At 35.1% G+C, this 23,233-nt stretch overlaps 3 protein-coding genes across 3 annotated transcripts; 1 reads left to right on the forward strand and 2 right to left on the reverse strand.

Annotated features, from left to right (window-relative positions):
- The first annotated feature begins 5,659 nt into the window (after window positions 1–5,659).
- Window positions 5,660–8,276, forward strand: irx7 (iroquois homeobox 7). The gene is made up of 2 exons (XM_052594949.1): window positions 5,660–6,581; window positions 6,762–8,276. The coding sequence occupies exons 1-2, from the start codon at window positions 6,375–6,377 to the stop codon at window positions 7,494–7,496; spliced, it is 942 nt and encodes a 313-aa protein (XP_052450909.1). The 5' UTR covers window positions 5,660–6,374; the 3' UTR covers window positions 7,497–8,276.
- A 2,442-nt stretch (window positions 8,277–10,718) lies between these two features.
- Window positions 10,719–14,906, reverse strand: LOC128012032 (tumor necrosis factor receptor superfamily member 5). Its single transcript, XM_052594950.1, has 9 exons — window positions 14,739–14,906; window positions 13,767–13,851; window positions 13,363–13,485; window positions 12,900–13,049; window positions 12,498–12,588; window positions 11,807–11,865; window positions 11,255–11,344; window positions 11,111–11,130; window positions 10,719–11,016 (listed from the first exon to the last, which is right to left on the reverse strand). The coding sequence occupies exons 1-9, from the start codon at window positions 14,766–14,768 to the stop codon at window positions 10,801–10,803; spliced, it is 864 nt and encodes a 287-aa protein (XP_052450910.1). The 5' UTR covers window positions 14,769–14,906; the 3' UTR covers window positions 10,719–10,800.
- A 5,375-nt stretch (window positions 14,907–20,281) lies between these two features.
- On the reverse strand, window positions 20,282–21,703 carry LOC128011679 (uncharacterized protein C1orf87 homolog). The gene is made up of 5 exons (XM_052594356.1): window positions 21,688–21,703; window positions 21,447–21,640; window positions 20,868–20,936; window positions 20,639–20,786; window positions 20,282–20,561 (listed from the first exon to the last, which is right to left on the reverse strand). Exons 1-5 carry the CDS (start codon window positions 21,701–21,703, stop codon window positions 20,392–20,394), a joined length of 597 nt encoding a protein of 198 aa, XP_052450316.1. The 3' UTR covers window positions 20,282–20,391.
- Window positions 21,704–23,233: the final 1,530 nt, after the last annotated feature.

The following is a 23,233-nucleotide window of genomic DNA, read 5'->3' on the forward strand; positions in this document are numbered from 1 at the left end:
AATGTGTGCTTTTTCTCCTGTTCATTATTTTCCCTCTAATTGTTAAGATCGTTTTTTTTTTCATAAAGTTTTTCGTTGCAATCTCCCAGCTTTCCTCCGGGCCCTTGCGCTAATCTAGTGTGCAGCTCTTTCATCAGTCTCCTGGATCACTCTAACAAGATTACACTCTATCAGATCTTCCACCTCAGTCCCTGTCCCCTGGCTCACACCTTCCCAGCGAAGCTCCTTGGTTCTTTTCTCCTCTCCTTCTTTGATGCCCATCGGTCGCTCGGCTTTGAGCTCCCCAGATGGAGCAAATATGGGCCCTAGTGGCCCTCCGTAAGGTCCTGAGCCCTTAATTCCATATTAGTTGCAAAAGGCCAGCACTTGCTTTTGGGTATCCCAGGAGAAGACAGGCAAGTGGTTTTGTGCCTCATTTCTGAAGGGCATGGGGGTGTTTGAAGGATAAGAGGGCCTTTCTGTAATAGATACTTATCTGACTGCCCTGCAGTCCTCAAACACGCTGCTCCTCTGAAGAGATTAGAACCCAGGGAGGGCACATTAGCTCTAATCCCGTGCTTTGAGGGCTCTGCCCCACCCCGCGCTCCACTTATTCTTGCCCCTTCTGTTGCAGGGGGATACCTTGTATCTGGCCCATGTGTAAGGGGAGCCTGTGGCTACACAGGAGGGGGGTCAGAGGGTGTGTGCGTGTCTGTGTTTGCAGGGGGAGCCGCTGAAAAGCACCGAGAGGCCTCCACTGCTGTGTAACTGATTCCCAGCTCTCTGAAGAGATTAGGTGCTACATTGTTGGTTTGGATGCTCATTTCCATCTGAGGGCCGCTCCCCCTGCGGTTTGGGGCCGCCGTTGTGCCGGGGAGGGGAACTGAAACCAGCGGCTCAAGGCCTCCAGCTTCCTTGTAGTCTTTGTTTTACAAATGACCCAAAATGTAGATGTCATGTCACAGATGCCTTACAAGCACACCAGGTATTGATTGTGAGGAGAAGACAGTGCATTTGTTAAGCGCTTCATGCGAGTCTTGATGCTGGCTGTTATTCAGAGTTTCTGATCACAAATCAATGATGTCTTATCTGCAAAATATCTATCTATCTATCTATCTATCTATCTATCTATCTATCTATCTATCTATCTATCTATCTATCTATCTATCCATCTATCCATCTATCCATCTATCCATCTATCTATATATCTATCTATCCATCCATCCATCCATCCATCCATCCATCCATCCATCCATCCATCCATCCATCCATCTAATACATTTAATCTACCAAATGCATATCTATCCATCTATCCATCTATCCATCTATCCATCCATCTATCTATCTATCTATCTATCTATCTATCTATCTATCTATCTATCTATCTATCTATCTATCTATCTATCTATCTATCTATCTATCTATCTATCTATCTATCTAATACATTTAATCTACCAAATGCATATCTATCCATCTATCATCTATCCATCTATCATCTATCCATCTATCTATCTATCTATCTATCTATCTATCTATCTATCTATCTATCTATCTATCTATCTATCTATCTATCTATCTATCTATCTATCTATCTATCTATCTATCTATCTATCTATCTATCTATCTATCTAATACATTTAATCTACCAAATGCATATCTATCCATCTATCATCTATCCATCTATCTATCTATCTATCTATCTATCTATCTATCTATCTATCTATCTATCTATCTATCTATCTATCTATCTATCTATCTATCTATCTATCTATCTATCTATCTATCTATCTATCTATCTATCTATCTATCTATCTAATACATTTAATCTACCAAATGCATATCCATCCATCCATCTCCTTTTTATTTATAAAATTTATATCAGCCTATTTAATACATTTGAGATTTTTTCTGTCTGTCTCTCTTTCTGTTCATTGAACTGAGGGTGTTCTCTTGTTACTGTCTTGTTCTGTACTTATTTTCGCAGCATCCCCGTCTTTCGTTCAAGCAGCAGAACATGTCGCAGGAATCTGGAGGCCGTATGGACGCAGTGCACTGTATTCTCCACCACACACGAGGATGCTAATGTAGATGGGCCCCAATCTACAGCACAAACTCCAGCCACCATGCCGCCTGTCGCAGGCTAACGAACACCACCTGTCACTCACCCCATGCGGGGGCTGTCAATCAAATCACACCCCAAAAAGAGAAAGAGGAGTGGGCGGGCCCGTTCCAGACCCCTAACAAAGGCATCCTCCCATTGGTGAGTACTTGCAATGTCACTTCTCTGTAAAGAAGAGTGATAGAGTGGGGCTGATAACACAAATGACAAAAGATAGATGGATAGTGGAGGGGGTGATTGATAGAGGGGAGGTGGGAAAGACTGATAACATTCACGTTCAGCTAACTTCCCTCTGTTTGGGCCTGTGGACTTGGCATAGCTCATTAGCTCTCAAAATGAGGTTTTGAACGCTAAAAACAACAGCATTGTTTTAGGAGACCAACACTTTTATGAGCGCATGCCATTTAAAATGAGACCTGTCTTGTAATGAAATGGCCCCACATAAAAGAAAGGTGAATTTTAAAAGAATTAAGGGCAATTTAGTCAACAAACACAATTTTATTTGAATTGCTTTAGGTTTTTTTACTTAGAAAAATATGCTTCATGACATTCAAATGACTTAAAACCTTTTATTTAGGTCAATATTCAAATATGTTTAATACAACTCAATAAAAAACAAAAACAAAATGAAAGTCTTTTCTAGAGTTCATATTAGGTGGAAATAGCTCCTTAAAGTAACATCTGGCTTTATTCATTAGTTTGTTTCTTTAGACTAAATTCCTCTATATTATAATTTAGTAAAAGATAAATGTGATAATTCGTTTTTAGCTTTTATTCTTTATTCTTTTTATTCTTTCTTGATTCACAGTGTTTAATTAAATTTGACCTCTTCTCGCCTCAAAACGACTTAACAAGGACCTACTTCCAGAAAGAAAAACTAACATGTGGAAGGTGTGAAACTCTCTGTGGATTCCCTTCATGCTTTTGTTAACAGATCTTATTGACACCTGACTATTGGCCATTCTAATGAGATGTTCAAGCCTTTTGTCTGCTCAGTGGTATGTGATGAGCGCTAAATGAAGTCACACCTCTGCCCATTGTCATTATCTACTCATTAGGACACACATACTGCGCTCAATGGATGATCCTCCCATTTGCAAAATTTCCATTTGGGTAAAATGCAGATTTAATTTTCAGTTTTGGAGTACCTAGACAGACCAGTCTGGTTTTGTCTAGACATGTTTAAGATTTATATTTCCTCACCAGTATAAAATATGGTTTATTTCTTATAGTTTATTAATTCAAGCTTTGAGAAATAGATTTATTACAGATATCTTTTTTTTATTATATATTTTTATTTATATATATATACATGAAATAAACTGAAATTAGAATTCTTTACCTTATATAAATGGGGTTATTTTACTTTTTATTTACTGTGTATTTTTATGGTTATTAAATTCTATTAATAAAATTAATTTTAATTAAAATTAATATAACAGACACTTTATATATTATATATATATAATTTTCCATCCATTTGCATGTTATTTCTGTTTATTTAGTTCATTAGTAATAGTTATTTTTTATTTTAACTTCCATTTTAAAGCCACATTTTTTTGCTTATTTATTTATAAGCTTTTTTATTTACCATATTTGTATTTTTTTATATCCATTTTGAGTATGTCATAGTAAAACCAAGTTTTATGCTTGCTTATTTATGAGATTATTTATCTAGTTTATTATTATTTTAATTACCATGCATTTGCATGGTTGCTTTATTTTATTTACTTTTATTTTCTAAACCATTTTACAGTAGCCATTTTCTAAGTAAAACCAGGTTTTGTGCATATTTTTTATATAGTGCATTTTTATGTATCTATGCATATTTGTTTTAAATACAAACTAACTGTATATAAGTGTATCCATTAATTATATTTATTTATCGTCCATTTGATTAATCATGACCTATGAAAATATCTTTTCAGTAAACATATTTTATGATGATTTGAGGATTCCAGCAGACCTTGGTGTGAAGAAGTAACACTAAGCTGGTAAGTACCGGCATCTTTTTCTCTGATCCTGCAGTTGTTGATTTGTATTGATTAATCTGGTTGATCTGTTTGGTTAACCACAACACAAACCATGAGGATTTTGACGGGAGGAGTTCCAGTAGAGTGAAACAAAATTGAATTAAGCTCTCAGGAGACATCTCCACTCACACCAATCTTGATTTCTCTGCTTTTTCTGTGGTTAAAGACTGGAAAAGCTCATCTCTTATCTGAAGTATGTCGGTCTGCTATCTCCCACTGTTCTCCTCTCTGCAAATGACTGGCATCGCATGAGCAAACAGTCTTAACTGGACCTGTCAGGACATGAGTACACCTGTATTGTGTGTGAGAAGAGAGGAAAGAGAGGAGAACGCTTAATGTGTGTGAGGAACACAATAATCACAGCCCTGAGCTGCTTATCTCTAGAGATGCAGCATAAGCTTTGCTCTTTGCTCTTTGCTCTCGGTTTTTACCATTGTGCTAGGTGAGTAAATTTGCTCTTGGCCCTAAGGGATCTTAACCCCACCCTGCTTCCAAACTCATCTGTCCGTCTGTCAGCCCTTAAATGTCTCACACCTTCACAACCTCACCATACAAAATCTTAATAAACATTTCCAAATAAAAGGTTATGAACATATATGACAAAGATCAAGGTAAGTAACACTTCTTTTCATCAGATACACTACTGAAATAATACATAAGATGCATCTAAACTTAATTCTGAGACTCTATCAAAGTTTTAGGAAACAATGCATGCCAGCATTGTTTACTAGATAACAGATTAAAGAGCAGGTTTCAACAAAAAACTTGTATTTCCAATGTCAGAGAGCATGCACCCCCTGCTATCGGGTTGTTTGCTGTGCTTTTCTCTCCAGGGCATTGGTATGTATGTTTAGGAATTCTAATCTTATCTGAGTATCTCTCTACATTAACATGTGTTATGCTGCAATTACCATATACATTAGTCGACACCTGTTTCGCTTTAACCTATTTAATTACGCCAATTGTATCCTACTAGTTTGTTGTGGGCAAAAGCAAAGTCATCCGCTTTTAAAAGAGGTTTGATGTTCGGTAACAATAAAACCAAATAGACTAATTCATAGTCCAGGGTCGTTTGGAACCGAGAGAAAAAAAATCATTTGCAACCGTGCAGAAATGATTTAGACTATAAATGAAATTAGAAAAATAATTTCGCTTTTAGACTAGTTTAGCCTATTGGATTAGAAAACAAAAGAAAAAAATGTACGTGTAGGCTAAACTTTTTTTTTTTATGTATACTTTGTAAATGAAGTAGACACAAAATTGTATCTGATAAAACAATTTAATAAGTTTAACGAAAATATTATCTATTTAAAAAAATCTAAATTTAATTTTTAATTTTTTAAATTTTTTATTAAAATTGAATTAAATGTAATCTACTTTTTATACCTATGAATCAAACGTGCAACCCAAGTTAAATACATCTGCAATTATATATATATATATATATATATATATATATATAGCCTATATATATTTTTTTTACTTGCACAAAATCTAATTTCAAATCAAAGCACCTAAAGTTTCCAGATCGGTGTTAATCTACAAGATACAAGATATTTTCTTGCTTTTTCGAACGCCTCAGACACACATTGCACCGTGTTGCTAATCAAATTCTGATAATGGCTTGTCAAGTCGTGTCTTGTATCGGTTTGCTCAGACAAAAAGATGAAACAGTCTCAGCAAGTTGGAAAAAAGTTTATTCTGAGACGTTAATGTGCGACATTTGTAGCTGTTCCGACGGTTTTCAATCGCTTCTCTAAACTGAGCATCATTCAATTCAATTTAAAGTGTTTACATGCAATAAAGATTAAGTAAAACAAATAAAACAAAATAGGCTATATTAAATGTAAAATAACATTTTAAGTGATTTCTCTGCGTGAAGCTTACTTTCATGGTTTTAATAAAATCGTTTAATAAAATTTCATAGTTATAATCACAAATCTCATATAGGAGCATTTCCCAAAAGAAAAAAAAAAAAAAGAATTTTTTTTCGAATGGAGCTCTAATATTTTCCACTCTTCAGGATAAACGTAAGATAAGCGTCGTGAGTTTAAAGACTTTTAGATGCCGTCAAAAGGAACAACCGAGATCCTCCTTTGAAGGGATTTAGCCCCAGTGAAAGCTTTTCGATCACAGCTGTCAATCAACCACCATGGCACCGCCCACTGGCGCGGCTCCGCCTATAAAGAGCGCCCGTGAACTCGAGGGAGTGTCATTCAAACACCAGAGCTCAGGGAATAAGGATGCCTGCTTCTCCAACGGGGTTTGGAAACTTCTTCATGGACAGGAACATCAGCATGCCCGCTGGATATCAATTACTGGGCTGTCCGCCCGGAATGCAACAGCCACCGCAACATCTTGTGGGAATGCCTGGGGTTCCCTTACCTTTCTCAGGAATACCGGGGTACAGTTTCATCCCTTATCCTCATCCCGGACACATGGCACACATTGTAAGTATTCTGAAGTATTATATTATTATATATTGCATATGCAAATTTTAAGATTTTATTTTGTACTACACACTGTATAGCCTTATGCATGTGGGAAATAAAAAACACGACAAACTGAAAAATTATTCTTTATATGCATATATTTCATAATCTAAAACCGAATCTCTTGCTTACTTTCAGAGCAATTCCTATGACCTGAAGGCTGCATCTCCGTATCAAGCTCTCCTCGGACGTGGAGGACCCTATTACTCTCCATATCGTCCCATGCCAGCTGATGACCCGAGTAGGGTCACCAAAGTGGCCACCAGAGAGAGCACCAGCGCTTTGAAGGCCTGGCTCAGCGAGCACCTTAAAAACCCATATCCCACCAAAGGTGAGAAGATCATGCTCGCCATCGTCACCAAAATGAGCCTCACGCAGGTGTCCACGTGGTTCGCCAACGCCCGGCGCCGCCTGAAGAAAGAGAACCGGGTCAGCTGGGCCTCCAAAGGAAAGTCCGACGAGGAGGATGAGGAAGAGGAGGGTGAGAGCGAAGAGGAGGGGTCTTTGAGGAAAGGCACGGAGGATGAAGATGAAATCGATCCTCAAACGGTTGATGACGACGAGGAGGATGTCGCGGGGTCAAAGTCGGTCGAGGGCCGTTTAGCGGAAGGACTGGATCAGCAAAAGGAAAGTGACAAGTCTGACACGTCGCGTGAGAGCAAAAACGAGGTGTGTAAACAAAACGTCGATGTCCAGAAACCTAAAATCTGGTCTCTCGCGGAAACCGCGACTTCAGATATCGTCAAGAAACCCAGCGATCTGAAACATCTCCACAGTCCAGACTTCGGGAGGTGGTGGGCTGGGTGGCCTTCACGGGAATCCTACTCGCCTGTGAACCTCTCCACACATGACCTGCTCAAACAAACTCAATGAATCCGTTAATCCGAGACACTATAGACTCAATTCTGGATGCACTTTAAAAACAATTGGGAACGTTTTGTTGTGGAAGTTTGCATGGGCTACAAGATTTCACCCAAATGATGCGCAGACCTATTGTGTAAATATTGTACAGATATTTTGTTTAAATTATAAATGCATTTACTTGCTGACTTATTTTTGGTAAAATAAAACGTTGAAAAATTAAAAAAAAAGTTGTGGTCAATGGTTATGGTTAAAGTCTTCGGTAGTGGTTTAGGGTTTGTTTAAATCATATAACTCGTATACGAGTTGCGTTGAAATTGTTATTAAATAATAATAATAATAACGTGTTTAATTGTTTTGCTTTTAGGTTTAGTTACAGCTTACACTCGATTAACAGCTGCAATGCTGTAGTTTCTTAAAGTCATAATTAAAGACCCATTAATTAGAGCAATAAGTTACGAAAAGTCTCAAATTTCAGTTAATTTAAATAAGTGTTTGTTACCAGCAACATAATTAAACGTTTAACAATTATGAACCTTATGAAATGTAATAATCGAAATAAAAAATAATACAGATAGTTATGCTGTTTACACAAGCAATTAAAGCATCAACATGATGCAGGCATACCAAGGCTCGCCTCACCCAATAAAAAACTGGCCACAACTAGGCCTAATAAAAGTTATAAAATAAATTTTTAATTTTGTTAGTAAATCAAATTCGACAGTAATTGGCTTTAAAAAAAATAATGCAGAATTTTCGCCATTCGCTGTCTGCCAAAAAAAAAAAAAAAAAAAAAAAAAAAAACATGGCATATTTTTTTTGAAAGCTTCAGTAATGTGTTCGAAAGTCACATCCAATCAGATATCTATCGGTTCAATGGTCACTCCTCTATCCATGATCACTCTCGAAAAAATTAAAAAGGATGCAAGTTCACTGTCTAACTTTATATATGATAATTCTTGACGTCATTTAAGAGGGGCTCTCAGATTTTGGAGACAGATCAAGACTCAGAGTTTCACTTCAAGGCTGGATTTAGGCTTCATGTTATCAGTGAGGACGCCACTATTAAGGGATTTGCATATCTGCCTCTGATCTGTTAAAACAATTCAAAGCAGCGCGGATTAAGGACATGAATTGTTCCGTTTTAAAGTGTGATAATTAAGATTATTCTCTTGTTTAGTCACGACTTGACAGACGAAAAGTGCCAGAGGCTTCTACCTTTACCCTCATTTAGTGCTTCAATGGGATCAGTAGTGCACAAAGTGACTTATGAGAAAATAAATAGTATACTGAAAAAAAAGTCAAATGAAAAACGTTAAAAACTGAAAATAATATTAGAAAACTTGAAAACAAACGTGGAAAAATTTGATTTGATTAAATATATTATATTATATATATTTATTATACACACACACACACACACACACACACATATATATATATATATATATATATATATATATAAACATGGTACTCACAATTAAATATAGAATAAAACTACTTTTAATGCAAAAAAGGGCAAAAAAATAAAATAAACAAATGTAACAATTTATTAGAATATAACAATCACAATACTTGCAGTAATAATAATAATAATAAAATAATTTGCATATTTCACCAATCATCGTTTTTTATTGCTACTAAAACGATCAAATAAATAAAATAATAATAAAAGAAAAAGGTCAAATAAACTGCTCCATCGAGGAATGGGGCATCAAACATCTTGCATCCTTTGGTTTCTTTTATAACTCTCTCTGGCACAAACACACCAATGGGATTAGGCCTTGGGACAATATTCTGTTTTTGCGGCCTCCCCTCTGCAGAGGGAATGATAAAAGGAAAACTCCTCCTTGCCAATCACTATGGCCTCCATGTAAATTCAAAGGCCTGTGGCCTGTTAATCCAAGGATAATGAGAAAACCCCTGAGTACAAAAAAGGAGCACCTCCCACCCGCCCTCCGAGCACATATTCACAGCTAACACACACTGGGCACAACAATCTCCTCCGTGCCCCCCTTCCAGTGGCCCAAATGATGTGTAATCCCAGTCTAAACATGACAGGCAAAAGGCTGTGATATTGAGATAAGGATTGAGGCGTTGAACAATGGCGTGAGATACATTGCATAAATCAGCCATCAATGGGCTTCTCGATCCGAGCATATGGTCATTATGACCTTATTTATAGTTCAACAAGATACTTTTAGATGTGTTTGTTAAGATATATAAAAAAATGGGACCTTAATAACAATGCCAAATGTATTTATGTATACCTTTTCTAATAAACAAAGGACGATAAAACAAGAAAAATAGTGTACCTTGTGATTTTCCTTTGATCAAAAAGTGAGTTTTAAGATCGATTCGTGACAAAATACCTCAAATATGGAAATGGCAGCCTCTTGTGGACAGTCAGAGTATCCCACAATGCATGAGCGATTTATCAGTTTCTCACCAGGACATTTCACACCTCATAAGAAGCGAGAGGAAATCGTATAGTGATAGACAGGTAATTATTTATGGTGAATCAGGAACTTTTTTAATATGTACAGAGAATCAGCCATTTATGTAATATGTACAAAATTATTATTAATACAAAATTAATAATAAAATATAAAAGTAAAAAAATAAACTGGATGGAATTATTTACACAAAATGCAAGCAACCCTGAGTTCACAACACTTAACAGTTGAAATGACAGTTCAAAGACAGCAACATAAAAAAAAAACATATACATCATTTTGAAAACATAATAATAATAACATACACTACTTCTGTACCACATTATTTTCAATCCCAACTTAAATTTTTTGAATGTTCAAAACTTCTATATTTAAGCATTTTGGAAAACACAGAATAAGTGTTTAGTCATAAATATTAAGTAGCAAACAATAACCCTGAGATGCATGTGTGTTTGTTCAGTGCAGTCTTTCTGCAGCACATTCTGCATTTTTTTTAAATAGCAGACTACAGCTGATGTGACAGAAAATCTCCTCAGAAATGCTTCTTTTTTTCTCCACTCTTTTAGAATAAGTGTCAGTAGCACGTGTCCATGGAAAGCAAGAAGCCAGCTTCACTAGAATCCATCACTGTTTGCATTTTGGTTGGCTTCTAATTAGATTTGATGGCTTTTCATTTTAAACACATTTTATTGTAATGCTTTTCAGCATATTGTAACAGTCACATTGCAGTGTTAATGAAACTGGGAACACTGATCTTGTAAGACATTACAAGAAGACATTAAGAGTAAAGCAGTGCTTTATAGTGTAATGCTGTATATACAGTATATAGAAGGTTGTAACGCGTTGCAGAAGACTGTGCTCTACAAAAATGAATTTGATTCAGTAGTTGGGGTAATAGTGGGTTTGCCATCCTCTTGTGCCACGAAATTTCCATTGTCAGTCAAGTTACTTAGCGTGGGGCTCACAGGTACGCTGTGGTCAATGTCCTCCTGAGGCTGTTGATTTAGTGGTTGGTATGCTTTCTCCACATCTTCAGGTTCTCCATGTGTTAAGACCTCTATGGTTTTTTTGGGGAACTAAAAACAAAATAACCGTTATCATTCAATTCTAAACAGGAGAATTTTGCTTTCCTTTGTTGCTTGCGACTGAATGGCAAACCCAGACATTTACCTTATAACATCCAGATTTTCCTAGAAGAAAGTAAAAACACGGTTAATGATAAAAAGCTGGAATATGAGCACTTCAGTGCATAGGAATTGATTGTGAGAAATTGTAGATACATGAATTAGATCATCAGTAGGTTGCAGCACTTACTTTTTTTTATGAAAACGAATACGACAATTGCGACGATTATAAGAAAAACTCCCACCCCAAGGAGAATGATGTAAATGTTTGTACCAGCCACTGAAACAAAACACACAACAAATTCGGATGATAATCTTCATCGTTTCTAATAGTATGGGAAATCAGAACATTACTACTGACAACATTTCAGTACTTCTTGCGAAAAAAGCCATCTTTTAAGTTTATTCTCAGAAGTGAACACACCAGTTTAGCTATACAGGAACTAAAATCTGCCCACACAATTCTCCAATTTTACTAATGTACTTTCAATGCTTAAATAAAGTATTTTATATATTTTTAATTTAATTTAATTTAATTTAATTTAATTTAATTTAATTTAATTTAATTTAATTTAATTTAATTTAATTTAATTTAATTTAATTTAAATAAAGACTGTAGACTTAGTCCACATTAAGAGCTATCAAATCAACAACAATTTCCATTCCACTGACTATTTAAGATTCATATTGACTTCGGGCAAAGATTGCAAATGACTGAAAGCACTTTTAACAGTGTACTCACCACAGGTCCGATCTGAGGTCGAATTGCCAGGAGTTTTTTGATAATATCCAGATTCACATCTAGAGGGGAAAAAACAGAACAGAACAGGAAGTTTTATATAAAGACTTCAGGGAATTATTTCTGTTATTGCATTCAGAATGACTGAATCAACCAGATTGCATTAGGTTAAAAATAAATTTAGATCAGGCAGAGATATATTCTTTTTTTGGGCAACAATGACGTTACCCAATTGTTTCACACTCAACATTGCAGAAAAAAAAAAATCTGTTCTAACAATATTTAGGTAGATATTCCCATTATGCTATTAAAAAGCGGTTTCTATATGTTCTCAGAAAGTTCAAAACATCCAGTTTTTAATGTTTTAAAAAACACTTTATTATGTGAAAGTTAAAGGAAACATTAATTGAACATTCAATTTTATAATTATGGAATCATTATGGGAATGCTACTTTTTGAATGTTCTCTGAACCATCTGAAACTAGAAGGTAGGGACATTTTTTTTTAAACGTTGGACCCAAGCCCAAGCACTAATGTTTCATTAAAACATTTCATGAATGATGTATAAACAGTGTTTTTGTGCTACCATTTTGGGAAGGTTATTAATTGCCAGATAACTTTAATTGATTCTATTAACATTCCTGGAGGAAAGTTTGAGAACAAAGGGACTTAATATCAGAAGGCTTTTTCATACTCGCTCCATTTCATGCAGGTGTCAGAAGAATCACTGGTGGAGAATGTTCCATTTTCACATGGCTTACACACAGTATCACTAAATGATGCACCTGTCAAAATACAGAGTAACAAGATGCAAAGATGAAACTCTTGTGTGTATTCAGTGTAAATTAAGTGTATGCACAGGGTCTGAACCTACAAGCTTTCATTTAACCACTAGCTATACCACACCATTCAGCTTCTTTCAAGTGTCTTTGGCCAATTAGAGAAGTACAATGATTGTAAATTCATTACAACACATTTAAAATTATATTTTGTGACATGATATTATGATTCATTTTTTAATAAGAATGTAACGTTACAAATTAGGACAGAATCAACATGAAAAAGTAGTTTTACATTCAAATCTGACAGAACAAACCTTTTTTGAAAACTCTCTGTCCTGGCTTGCAAACTGTATGTTTTATACACGTGTCGCAGTCATCAGATTGTGTACAGTAGTATCCAATTTCACACTGACATTTGCTTAGCTCCGTCTTGCTGGGTTTATTTTGTGGCAGAAAATGCAAATCTGAAAATTGAATGAAAATTCAATTTAAAAAAAGAAAATCAAGAGAAAAAAATAAATAAAGAGTAACTTCACGGAGACCTTCCAATTACATTTATTCACTTGGTAGCTGCTTTTATTTATAATCTACAAATGCTGATTAACTTATACTAAAGATTTATAGTAAGATTAATAGTTCTTTAAACAATTAATTATAGATATTATTATAGATATTGCTAGTATGCTAAAATAGGTGCAACTGTCTAAAAATATAGATACATTAATCTAAACAAATTGTGTAAAAAAAAAAAAAAAAGTTAAACTAGTGGACACTCACTAGGGTCACAGCTGGGCTGGCGCTCACATGTGGTTTTGATTGTGAAGCCACTCTGATACTCTCCGTCTTGGCAGTCCTGACAGCGAGGGTCCTCGCAGTTATCATCCACCAACATCCTCTTACCTGTGACACAATCACAGTAACTACCCGCTCTGATTAGACTAAGAGATTCATATATTAGGGCTACGAGTAAGCAAAACATGATGCTATTGTTTTTATTTTTTTTATGTAAAACAATATAAACTATTAAAACTAAGGCAATTTAAGGCAATAAAAACAATATGGTACTGTAGACTATTCATGTGTATTTTTATAGAAAACAAGGAAGTAGAGGCTACATGCTGATACTTCCTCTATAAAGACTATATCAGTTTCCTGACACGCTACACAGTTCGTCAACATACCTGGTCCACACATCTTACAGCATTTTTCATCCTTCTTATAATGTGTTTCCATCTCACAACATGACACGAGGTGCACCAGTGTGACCTGTCAAAGGTAAATACATAAAGAACATCATGAAGAATATTAACCCTTGTGTTGTGCTGAAAATCCTTCACCTAATTGGTGTTCCTGGTACAAAATTGCTTGTTAATCTTTAAGTATGGTATATTATCACCAGATCTTGGATTCAATCTTTTTGTCAATTTGTTTTCTTGTAATTGGACAATAATCTGAATTGCCCTAACGAAAAATAACCATGGTTTTATTATAGTAAAACTGTAGTAACCCGTGGTTTTCAGACTAAATGGTATAACCACAGATTTACTATAAATACCATGTTTTAACTAACCATGATTTTTTGTTTTTATTTGTAGTAAAACCATGGTTGATTTTCGTAAGGGTGGTCATAAGCTTTATTGAACTGAGCATATATTTACATGTAAGCGTGTTCTTGAGTTATTTAAGTGGGCATGCGGTCCCTCAGACCTCCAAACAGAAACACTGGGCAAACTTGAAAACGAAACCACTTTATTAACGTTACAAAAACAATGCGGAAAGTCCCCGAGATCCCCACCCGGAATGACCGCTTTTCAATACAGAAGGCTGCAACCTTACAATAGTGCATTGAATGACTATTAAACAACCAGACGACGCAAATGTTTTTATATGTGTATAAGACCCAGACACTTTAAATGCTTCTCCAAGACCAGTATTCTCGAAACTCGAAAGCGAAAGTAACGCTAACACACGACTCACTGTTTTAATAACAACGACAATATAAGAGTTCTAAATGCAGCACATGAAAAATAGAAACTGATTCATTGTTACAATGAATATTAGCAAGTTCAATAATAACCACCATTCATTTTAATGTGTAGCCTAGTTAACATGCACGCACAAAGCGTTACTCAAGCGTAAAATACATCACTCACCAGCACCCAAGGAATGAAAGCTGTCCTCATTGCTATATCTGTAATAACCGATCCTTGTAACCAGCTGTTGATGTCTCACAAACAAAATAAGACACTAAACCGTCTGCTAGAGGTCTTAAACGCTTGACAGGCGCGAAGCGAACAATGGGGAAATTTCTTCCCGCAGACCCGCCTACAATATGACGTGCTGCTTCCCATTTCCAAGAAGAGAGAGTTGAAACTCTAAAGACGTATTATTGATGATATTGATAGGCTAATTCATGATAAAACTGTAAAAGTATTACATTTTTAAGAGTTATTTCACTTTTCGAGATTTTTTTTAAAGTTGCGTAAAATAATAATTAATATAAGTTTAATTCATATAGCCTAATCTAATATATACATCATAATTTAGTTTGAGAAAATACCCAGATAATAACATGGAATTGGTTTGTCTCTCAGTCTTATTCCATGACAACGTGACTCAAACAGGCAGAACTTCCCAGCTCGACTTTCACTTCCTTCAGAACACAAACCCTATTGAGTGATGTCAGCAGTGACGAAACGTTTACCTCTTATTTGCAAGTGACATTTATTTACTTACGTACTTGACGGATTAAATGTCACCTTAGCATCATTAGCAAAACAGAAAATCCTAGTTGATCTACTGAATGGACTACACTCTGTGACTAAAGCAGAAAGATTCTGAGCACTAAGGCCTGCCATTGCATTTTGTACTTTTTACTTTTGCATTTTGGAGGCAATGTAAACATTTAGTGTTGGTAGCAGTGCAGTGATGTTTGCAGTGCTTTCGAACACACAATTAAATTAAATAAATCAATAAATTGATGTTTTATAATAAGAGACAATTAATTTTGGGGTAAATGTGTACTGCAGTATACAGGTGAATCTCCATAAATTAGATAAGTTCATTTATTTCAGTAATTTAACTCAAATTGTAAAACTTGTGTATTAAATAAATTAAATACGAACAGACTGAAGTATAAGTGTTTAATTATTTTAATTGTGATGATTTTAGCTCACATTTAACAAAACCCAACAATTCACTATCTTAAGAAAATTTGAATATGGTGACATGCCAATCAGCTAATCAACTCAACACACCTGCAAAGGTTTCATGAGCCTTCAAAATGGTTTCTCAGTTTGGTTGAGGCTACACAGTCATGGGGAAGACTGCCGATCTGAAAGCTTTCCAGAAGACAATCATTGACACCCTTCACAAAGGTCATTACCAAAGAATCTGGCTGTTCACGGAGTGCTGTATCCAAACATTTTAACAGAATGTTGAGTGGGAGGAAAAAGTGTTGAAGAAAAAGATGCACAATCAACCAAGATAACTGCAGCTTTATGAGAGTTGTCAAGCAAAATCGATTCAAGAATTTGAGTGAACTTCACAAGGAATGGACTGATTCTGGAGTCAAGGCATACAGACGTGTCAAGGAATTTGGCTAGAGTTGTTGTATTCCTCTTGTTAAGCCACTCCTGAACCACAGACCATGTCAGAGGCATCTTACCTGGGCTGAGAAGAATAATAACTTACCTGGGCTGAGAAGAATAATAACTGGACTGTTGCCCAGTGGTCCAAAGTCCTCTTTTCAGATGAGAGCAAATTTTGTATATCATTTGGAAACCAAGGTACTCGAGTCTGGAGGAAGGGTGGAGAAGCTCATAGCACAAGTTGCTTGAAGTCCAGTGTTAAGTTTCGACAGTCTGTGATGATTTGGGGTGCAATGTCATCTGCTGGTGTTGGTCCATTGTGTTTTTTTGAAAACCAAAGTCACTGCACCCATTTACCAAGAAATTTGCCTTCTGCTGAACAGCTTTTTAAAGATGTTGATTTCATTTTTCCAGCAGGATTTGGCACCTGCCCACACTGCCAAAAGCACCAAAAGTTGGTTAAATTTCATTGGTGTTGGTGTGCTTGACTGGCCAGCAAACTCACCAGCCCTGAACCCCATACAAAATCTATAAGATATTGTCAAGAGGAAAATGAGAAATGAGACCAAAAAAATGCAGATGAGCTGAAGTCCACTGTCAAAGAAACCTGGGCTTCCATAACACCACAAATCCATCACCTCCATGCCATGCTGAACTGAGGAAGTAATTAAAGGAGCAAAAGGAGCCCGCACCAAGTACTGAGTACATGTACATGTACAGTAAATTAACATACTTTCCAGATTTTTTATTGCTCTTATGAAGTATTCTAATTTGTTGAGATAGTGAATTGGTGGGTTTTTGTTAAATGCGAGCCAAAATCATCACAATTACAAGAACCAAAGAATTAAACTACTTCATTCTGTGTGCACTGAATTTATTTAATACACAAGTTTCACAATTTGAGTTGAATTACTGAAATAAATGAACTTTTCCATGAATTTCTAATTTGAGATGCACCCGTATAAATAATATAAATAATATGAAGTATTATATAGCATAAAATGATGCTGAAATAATACAATAAAAAGTATTGGAGCAGTGGATAAGACACATGCCTTTGGTGTGAGAGACCCGGGTTTGAATCCACTGTGAGACACCAATGTGTCCCTGAGCAAGATACTTAACCCCTAGTTGCTCCAGTGGCGTGTGACCTTTGACATATATAGCAATGGTAAGTCACATTGGATAAAAGCGTCAGCTAAAAGAATAAATGTAATATAAATAAAAAGCATAATAAATAATACTATACACTTATATAGTTCTATTGATATATAATATAAAACAATAGCCTATAGGATAGATAAAATAGTGATAGCAAAACAGCTCATGAAAAAATAATGTTGATACAATGGCAGCATGAATTTACACAGTTCACACATTTCGCCACTGTGAGAACAGAAAGGCAAAACAGAATGTAACTTGAGAGTTTTACAGCCGCAGGTGAATCCCACCCCTGCTAAAGGGCTCTCCCCTATGAAAAAAAAAAAAAACCCAGGTCTGCTGTCAACTGACAGCATGAGGAAATCCCCACTTTACAAGGAAGTTGTTTTGGAATATACATGCATGAGTACTTTTAGGGACATACCGTGGAAGGGAATAAATTGGCCAGATTCCAACAGAATGACGTCTGGATTCAGGAACTTCAGACAGACTTCGATTTTTAAAACATAAAGCCGATTGTCTCTCACTTCCTCACAAGGTATTCTATCTGAGAATGATTTGAGGCATGGCATACTGTAATTAAAGGTTCTAGTGAAAAACCCTTCAGTCCCAAGAGGAACGGTTCAGAGAATATGGACGTCACATTTCCCACGTCAGTAAAAAAAAAAAAGAAAAAAAAAGCTTTTATTTTTCAAGACACTGCTCAGTCTCGGGGGCTTGTTGTATAAAAGTCTGTAGGCCTGTGTGTTCAAAGTGCAATAATTGACAAGTATGCAAAAGTTATATGTCAAATTCTGCAAAAACACCAGAATAAAAAATACATCTGCTTTGCTGTTTGTGAGAGAACTCACTACACTAAACACTAGACTACTAGCAAATTAAATAGGATGTAACACTTCCTTTTCTCAATCTGTCACTTTTTCACGAACATAGGGTACTTTAGGTGTTAATTGACACCTTCATATGAATATGTTTGGGTGTTTTTAGGTGTTGAAGGATTGCTAAGAACACAACCTTTAAACTTAGTTTATTCTCTGAATTTTGTTTTGTTTAGTCTTAATGTGGTTGTTAAATGTATGAAAAAAAAAGTTTAAGGGAAATTAATTTGGGAAATTAAAATACTAATCTGTTCCCCAAATTAAGTGTCCGTTCCATAGTTTGCCAAACTATTGAAGTTAATAGTTCACAATTAAAAATCATTTTCACAAATGTACGCAATGTTAGGGTGGTTGTCTGGGCATTGCCACAGAGATATGGACCATTGCTTTCACTCAGGAGGGGAGGGGTGTATGGCTTCGATTTTGATTCAATATCAGTTACTTGGTTTAAACTCAATTCATTGTGTGTAATTATGCAATCATTATTAAAAAGGATGTAGGCTTAAGTTATTAACTTTTTAAATGTCTTATTTAAAACTCCAGTGTTTAAATTTGTCTAAATATGTATTGAAATTAAGAACTTTAAAAGCAAGTATTAAGCAAGTATGACCTGCAGTTTTCTAGATATATTTAGTAAAGACTAAAGAGCCATACAGATAGTGACTAATGGATAAACTAATGGACAGATAATGGCATTACAAATGAAAATTATTTGTTTTACCTGACCACAAAATGACTCTAATTTGCATAGGAATTTAGAACTTTCCTATTTTAACCTTTCTACACTAATTTTTATATTGGAAAAATATAATAATTGCACAAATAGTATTTAATATCTCTTTAAAATATTAAATTAATATTATTTAACTGAAAAAATAGTTAAGCTGCATGGTCACATTATAAGTAAGTAATACCTGAGGGTTAAGGAAACCATATTAATGTTGCCTCTCCATCACTCTCCAGAATAAAATGATACTGTAAATGCCATCGACTTAATAATCAATGCATAATATGCTGTAATGTTTACCAAAAATTGCTGCAAGTAATTCCTGTTTGATGGAGCTGTAGTCTATTTAACTTACACCCATTCAAAGGTATTGTCAACGCTGGTTTGTTTGGAGAGCGCTTTGGATAAAAAACGAAGCTATGACTGTGTTTCATACCGTGGGCAGGGTTGTCGCTTTGCGTGAGATTTACGCGGGCAGCGTGAGAGCGCGTGACAGAGCCTGGAAGCGTGTCTGACGCCAAGTGCGTGAGAGTTGGCAACCCTGCATACATAATGCTTAAACAAACAGTCAGATAAAGGGTGGAGGTGTATGATTTTATTTTTCAGTTTTCCGTCTTCATTTAAGCTGCATTTAAAGAAACTGGCTTGTAAGAATATAAGAATATGGAAGAATGTGTGTTACAGGTAAAACTTCGCCATCTTGTGCTCGTTTACAGTATTGAATATGATAAGTATATTTACTGTAACATGCGTCCCAATGTGCATTCTATCCATCCTAAATTATATGTGATATAAGTGATTTTCAATAATATTTAGGACAGATAGGGTGGATAGTATTCACATTATGACGCAGGTTAGGTGTCTAATTTTAACATTGTAAAAGTTGTGCAGTATACTTTAGAGCACATCCGATGTATGTACAGAAGCAGTATGCAATGATTTATTCCTGTTTTTGCACCAAATTATTACTTGAATATTATAATTTAAGAGTAGTGACGACTATTAGCACTGATTGGAGCACCAAACCTACATTTTGATAAAATGCAGTTGATTATTGACTAATTAAACTGCAGAGAGTGAGGGGAAGTTAATGTCATTAAACCTGATAAGAAATTTCCAGGTTCATTTAACCCCAAAATCAAAAGAAAAATAAGAAATAATATTTTGCTTAAAGAAAATTATGATTATTCTTAGGACCTTATATTTAGGATATGATTATTTTAGGATTAATTTTCTTTCTTTTATTTTTAATAAAGAATATAGAATCTCTCGCTCTCTCTTTTAATTTATTTATGTTTTTTAGATTTTTAGTGAATATGAGATTCACTCAGCTTTCAATGTTGAAAAAATTGTATAATTTTTTTTTTTTTTTGTCATTGTTAAAATTTCCAGACAGTGTTTATTAAAGATTACTGGAATTCTGTAGCATTTGCTTGTGTTTAAGGAAAGGTTAAGCAGTGTGTAGTTCCTTCAGTTTCTGCAGAGCTGATGCGAGGTGAACTTTGCCCTCTCTCTGAGTGTTACGCGTGATCTCGCTGACCTTCAGAGGACTCAGATTCAGATCAAAGATGAGGCTGTAGTTCTGTAGCAGGCGTTTGGCTTGGTCTCTGTCCAAGTGACCTGAAAACATCATTTCATCACAGTTTAAATCACTTACGTGCTTCAGATAAACTGTATTTGTGCGATGGGTTTTATACCTGTGTTTTGGGTGTCACACATTTTTAAGGCCATCTCCATCTTCTGGAACCTCTGAAGCCATGTTTCTTTTTGTTCTGCATTGGCTTCGCTTCTGTCGCTCACTGATTCCAGGTCAGTACTGGCCACTGACACATCCCAGATCTCTGCCTTAAAAACATCCATCAAACCATGTTTAAAAACATCCATCAAAATGTGTTATTATAATATTTTGGGCAGCTACTGACAGACCTCAACACTTTGCTGTTTGTCTTCTTGTACAGCTTTCTGTATGAACTGCAGCAAGTCTTGATAGTGCACCTGCAAAGCAGCATGGTGAGTAAAATGCACATAACAAAATAACTTCACATAAAAAATTACAAACTTTAATGGAAAATTTCCTATAGAATTATTTTTTTTTTTTTTACCAAATTTTTACCAAAATTAACATTTTGTTTATAATAGTTTATTATAAAAAAATTGTTTATAATAAATTATTTTTACAAAATATTTACAACATTTTTACTTTTCGTCTCAAAATCAAAAAAGAAAAGAAAACAGTTATTTTGCAGAAATACATTTAAATATATTTTCAGAACCATAAAACGATGTCCCCACGACAAACAAAGAGGTTAATAATGAAAACAGTCAGTGGTGTGTAGTGTAATATGAAACTAGAATAATTAATTCAGTATTCAAGTTAAGATTTCTGATTTAATCACTGGGTTTCATTTTTGACGAATGCATATGCCACTGAAATTAAAAACTGACACAAATGATATTATTTGCTGTGATTCCCAGAGGTTCTGCTTGATGAGTGATCTCCAGTACCTGCTCCGGGTCGCTGGTGTTACTGAAGGAGTGGAACATACAGCCCAGTGTAGTGAGCTTCAGAGGGAGCTGCAGTCTGAGGAACAGACATGTGAGTTCTGACTGATGGATGGTTTCTGATCGGGACGGATCGAGTGATGTCACTTCCTCCTCGATGATCTGGAATGTTCGTGGTTCCAGATCCTGCAGTTCCTCTGAGACGGATGAGAGGAGGCAGAACTCTGGACTCAATTTAACTGGCTCCTCTGTCTGGACATATTGAGTAAGATTTGATTTTAAAGATTTGATTTTTAATTCAGCATACACTATCAAAAGTTTGTGGTCAGTAAGATTTGAAAAAAAAAAATTAGTAATTTTATTCCAGTAAAAAATACATTTATAATGTCAAATTAATAATTTATTTGATAGAATATTTATTATTTCTTTTCATCAAATAATTCTATAAAAGGTATCACAGTTTCCGCAAAAATATGAAGCAGCACAACTGTTTTCAGCATTGGCAATAATAAATTACATTTTAACAACATATTCATAGAAAACATTTATTTTTAAATTGTAGGAGTATTTCACAATATTAAGTTTTTTTACTGTATGTTCAAGCAAATATTCGCAGCCTTAATGAGACTTCTTTCAAAATCACAAACAATTTCTGAGCTCAAACTATTGAATAGTTGTACTTGTTCGATTTGATTAAAGACAGCATGCACATTATGTCTTACCTGTGCTTCCGTAATATGAGGATCTTGCATGAGTTGTTTTGTGTAACCCATGTTGGTTGTGGACTTCAGATGTATGTAGGACCGTGATCGATCTCCACATGGTGCTGTCACACACCGTCTGTCAGGAACCTGGATCATTACCAAACCATTAGCATCCAGCTATCATCAGCACAAGCTTTAGATTATAAAGCACATTTTTTCCTTCTAGTAAAGAATGAGAAGTGGATTTCGGAACCCTAAACAGCGCTGGTATTTTGATACTAGGTTTCAGTACCATGGACAGTGCAACCATTTGACCTCTAAACTGGTCAATGACAATCACACAGTGGTAAACAATGGTTAAGTCTAGCAAAATTACAGAGTTTGTGAGTTGAATATTGCATTGTCAGTGTAGTTTTTGATGTAGTTGATTTTTTTATTACCTGTCTGAGGACATCTAAAAGGTTTTCTGTGTGCTCAGCTGGTCTCAGAGGCTCCAGGTCATGAGAAGGTGATTTTCTGCTTGAATCTCCATCTGTGACTCTGTTAGGTGGACTGTGTCTGTGCTTGGAGAAGTTTGTTACCTTAAGATGATCTGTAGGACTATATATTATAATATATTAAATGTTTTTGTATATTTTTATCATTGTTAATATTAATTGTGTAATGGTAAATATCATAACAGTGTTAAATGACATTTAATTTAATTTTAATTTATTTATATATGCTTAATTTATCCTGCACCATTTGTGCTGTGGACAATAATAAATAAATACATAAATAACAATAAAAATATTTTTAGCAATATTTATATTTTGTCCGAGGTATAAATGTAAGTATAATAAATGTTTGCAAGTTTATTATTATTATATAATCTGCCAATATATAAATTATAACTCTAATTTAACAATTTAAAAAATATATACATAATTTTTTTTAAATATACATATTTAGATATTTTTAATACATTAAATTATTATTTTTTTATCATTATATATTTTTATTTTTATTATTCTTTGTTTTGTACCTTTTTGTCCCATTAGTGAAATGCTTAATTTGTTTCCCACCAACAATCTTCACCACCAGCTG

Source organism: Carassius gibelio, chromosome B23, assembly GCF_023724105.1.
Source record: "Carassius gibelio isolate Cgi1373 ecotype wild population from Czech Republic chromosome B23, carGib1.2-hapl.c, whole genome shotgun sequence".
Classification (NCBI taxonomy): Eukaryota; Metazoa; Chordata; class Actinopteri; order Cypriniformes; family Cyprinidae; genus Carassius; species Carassius gibelio.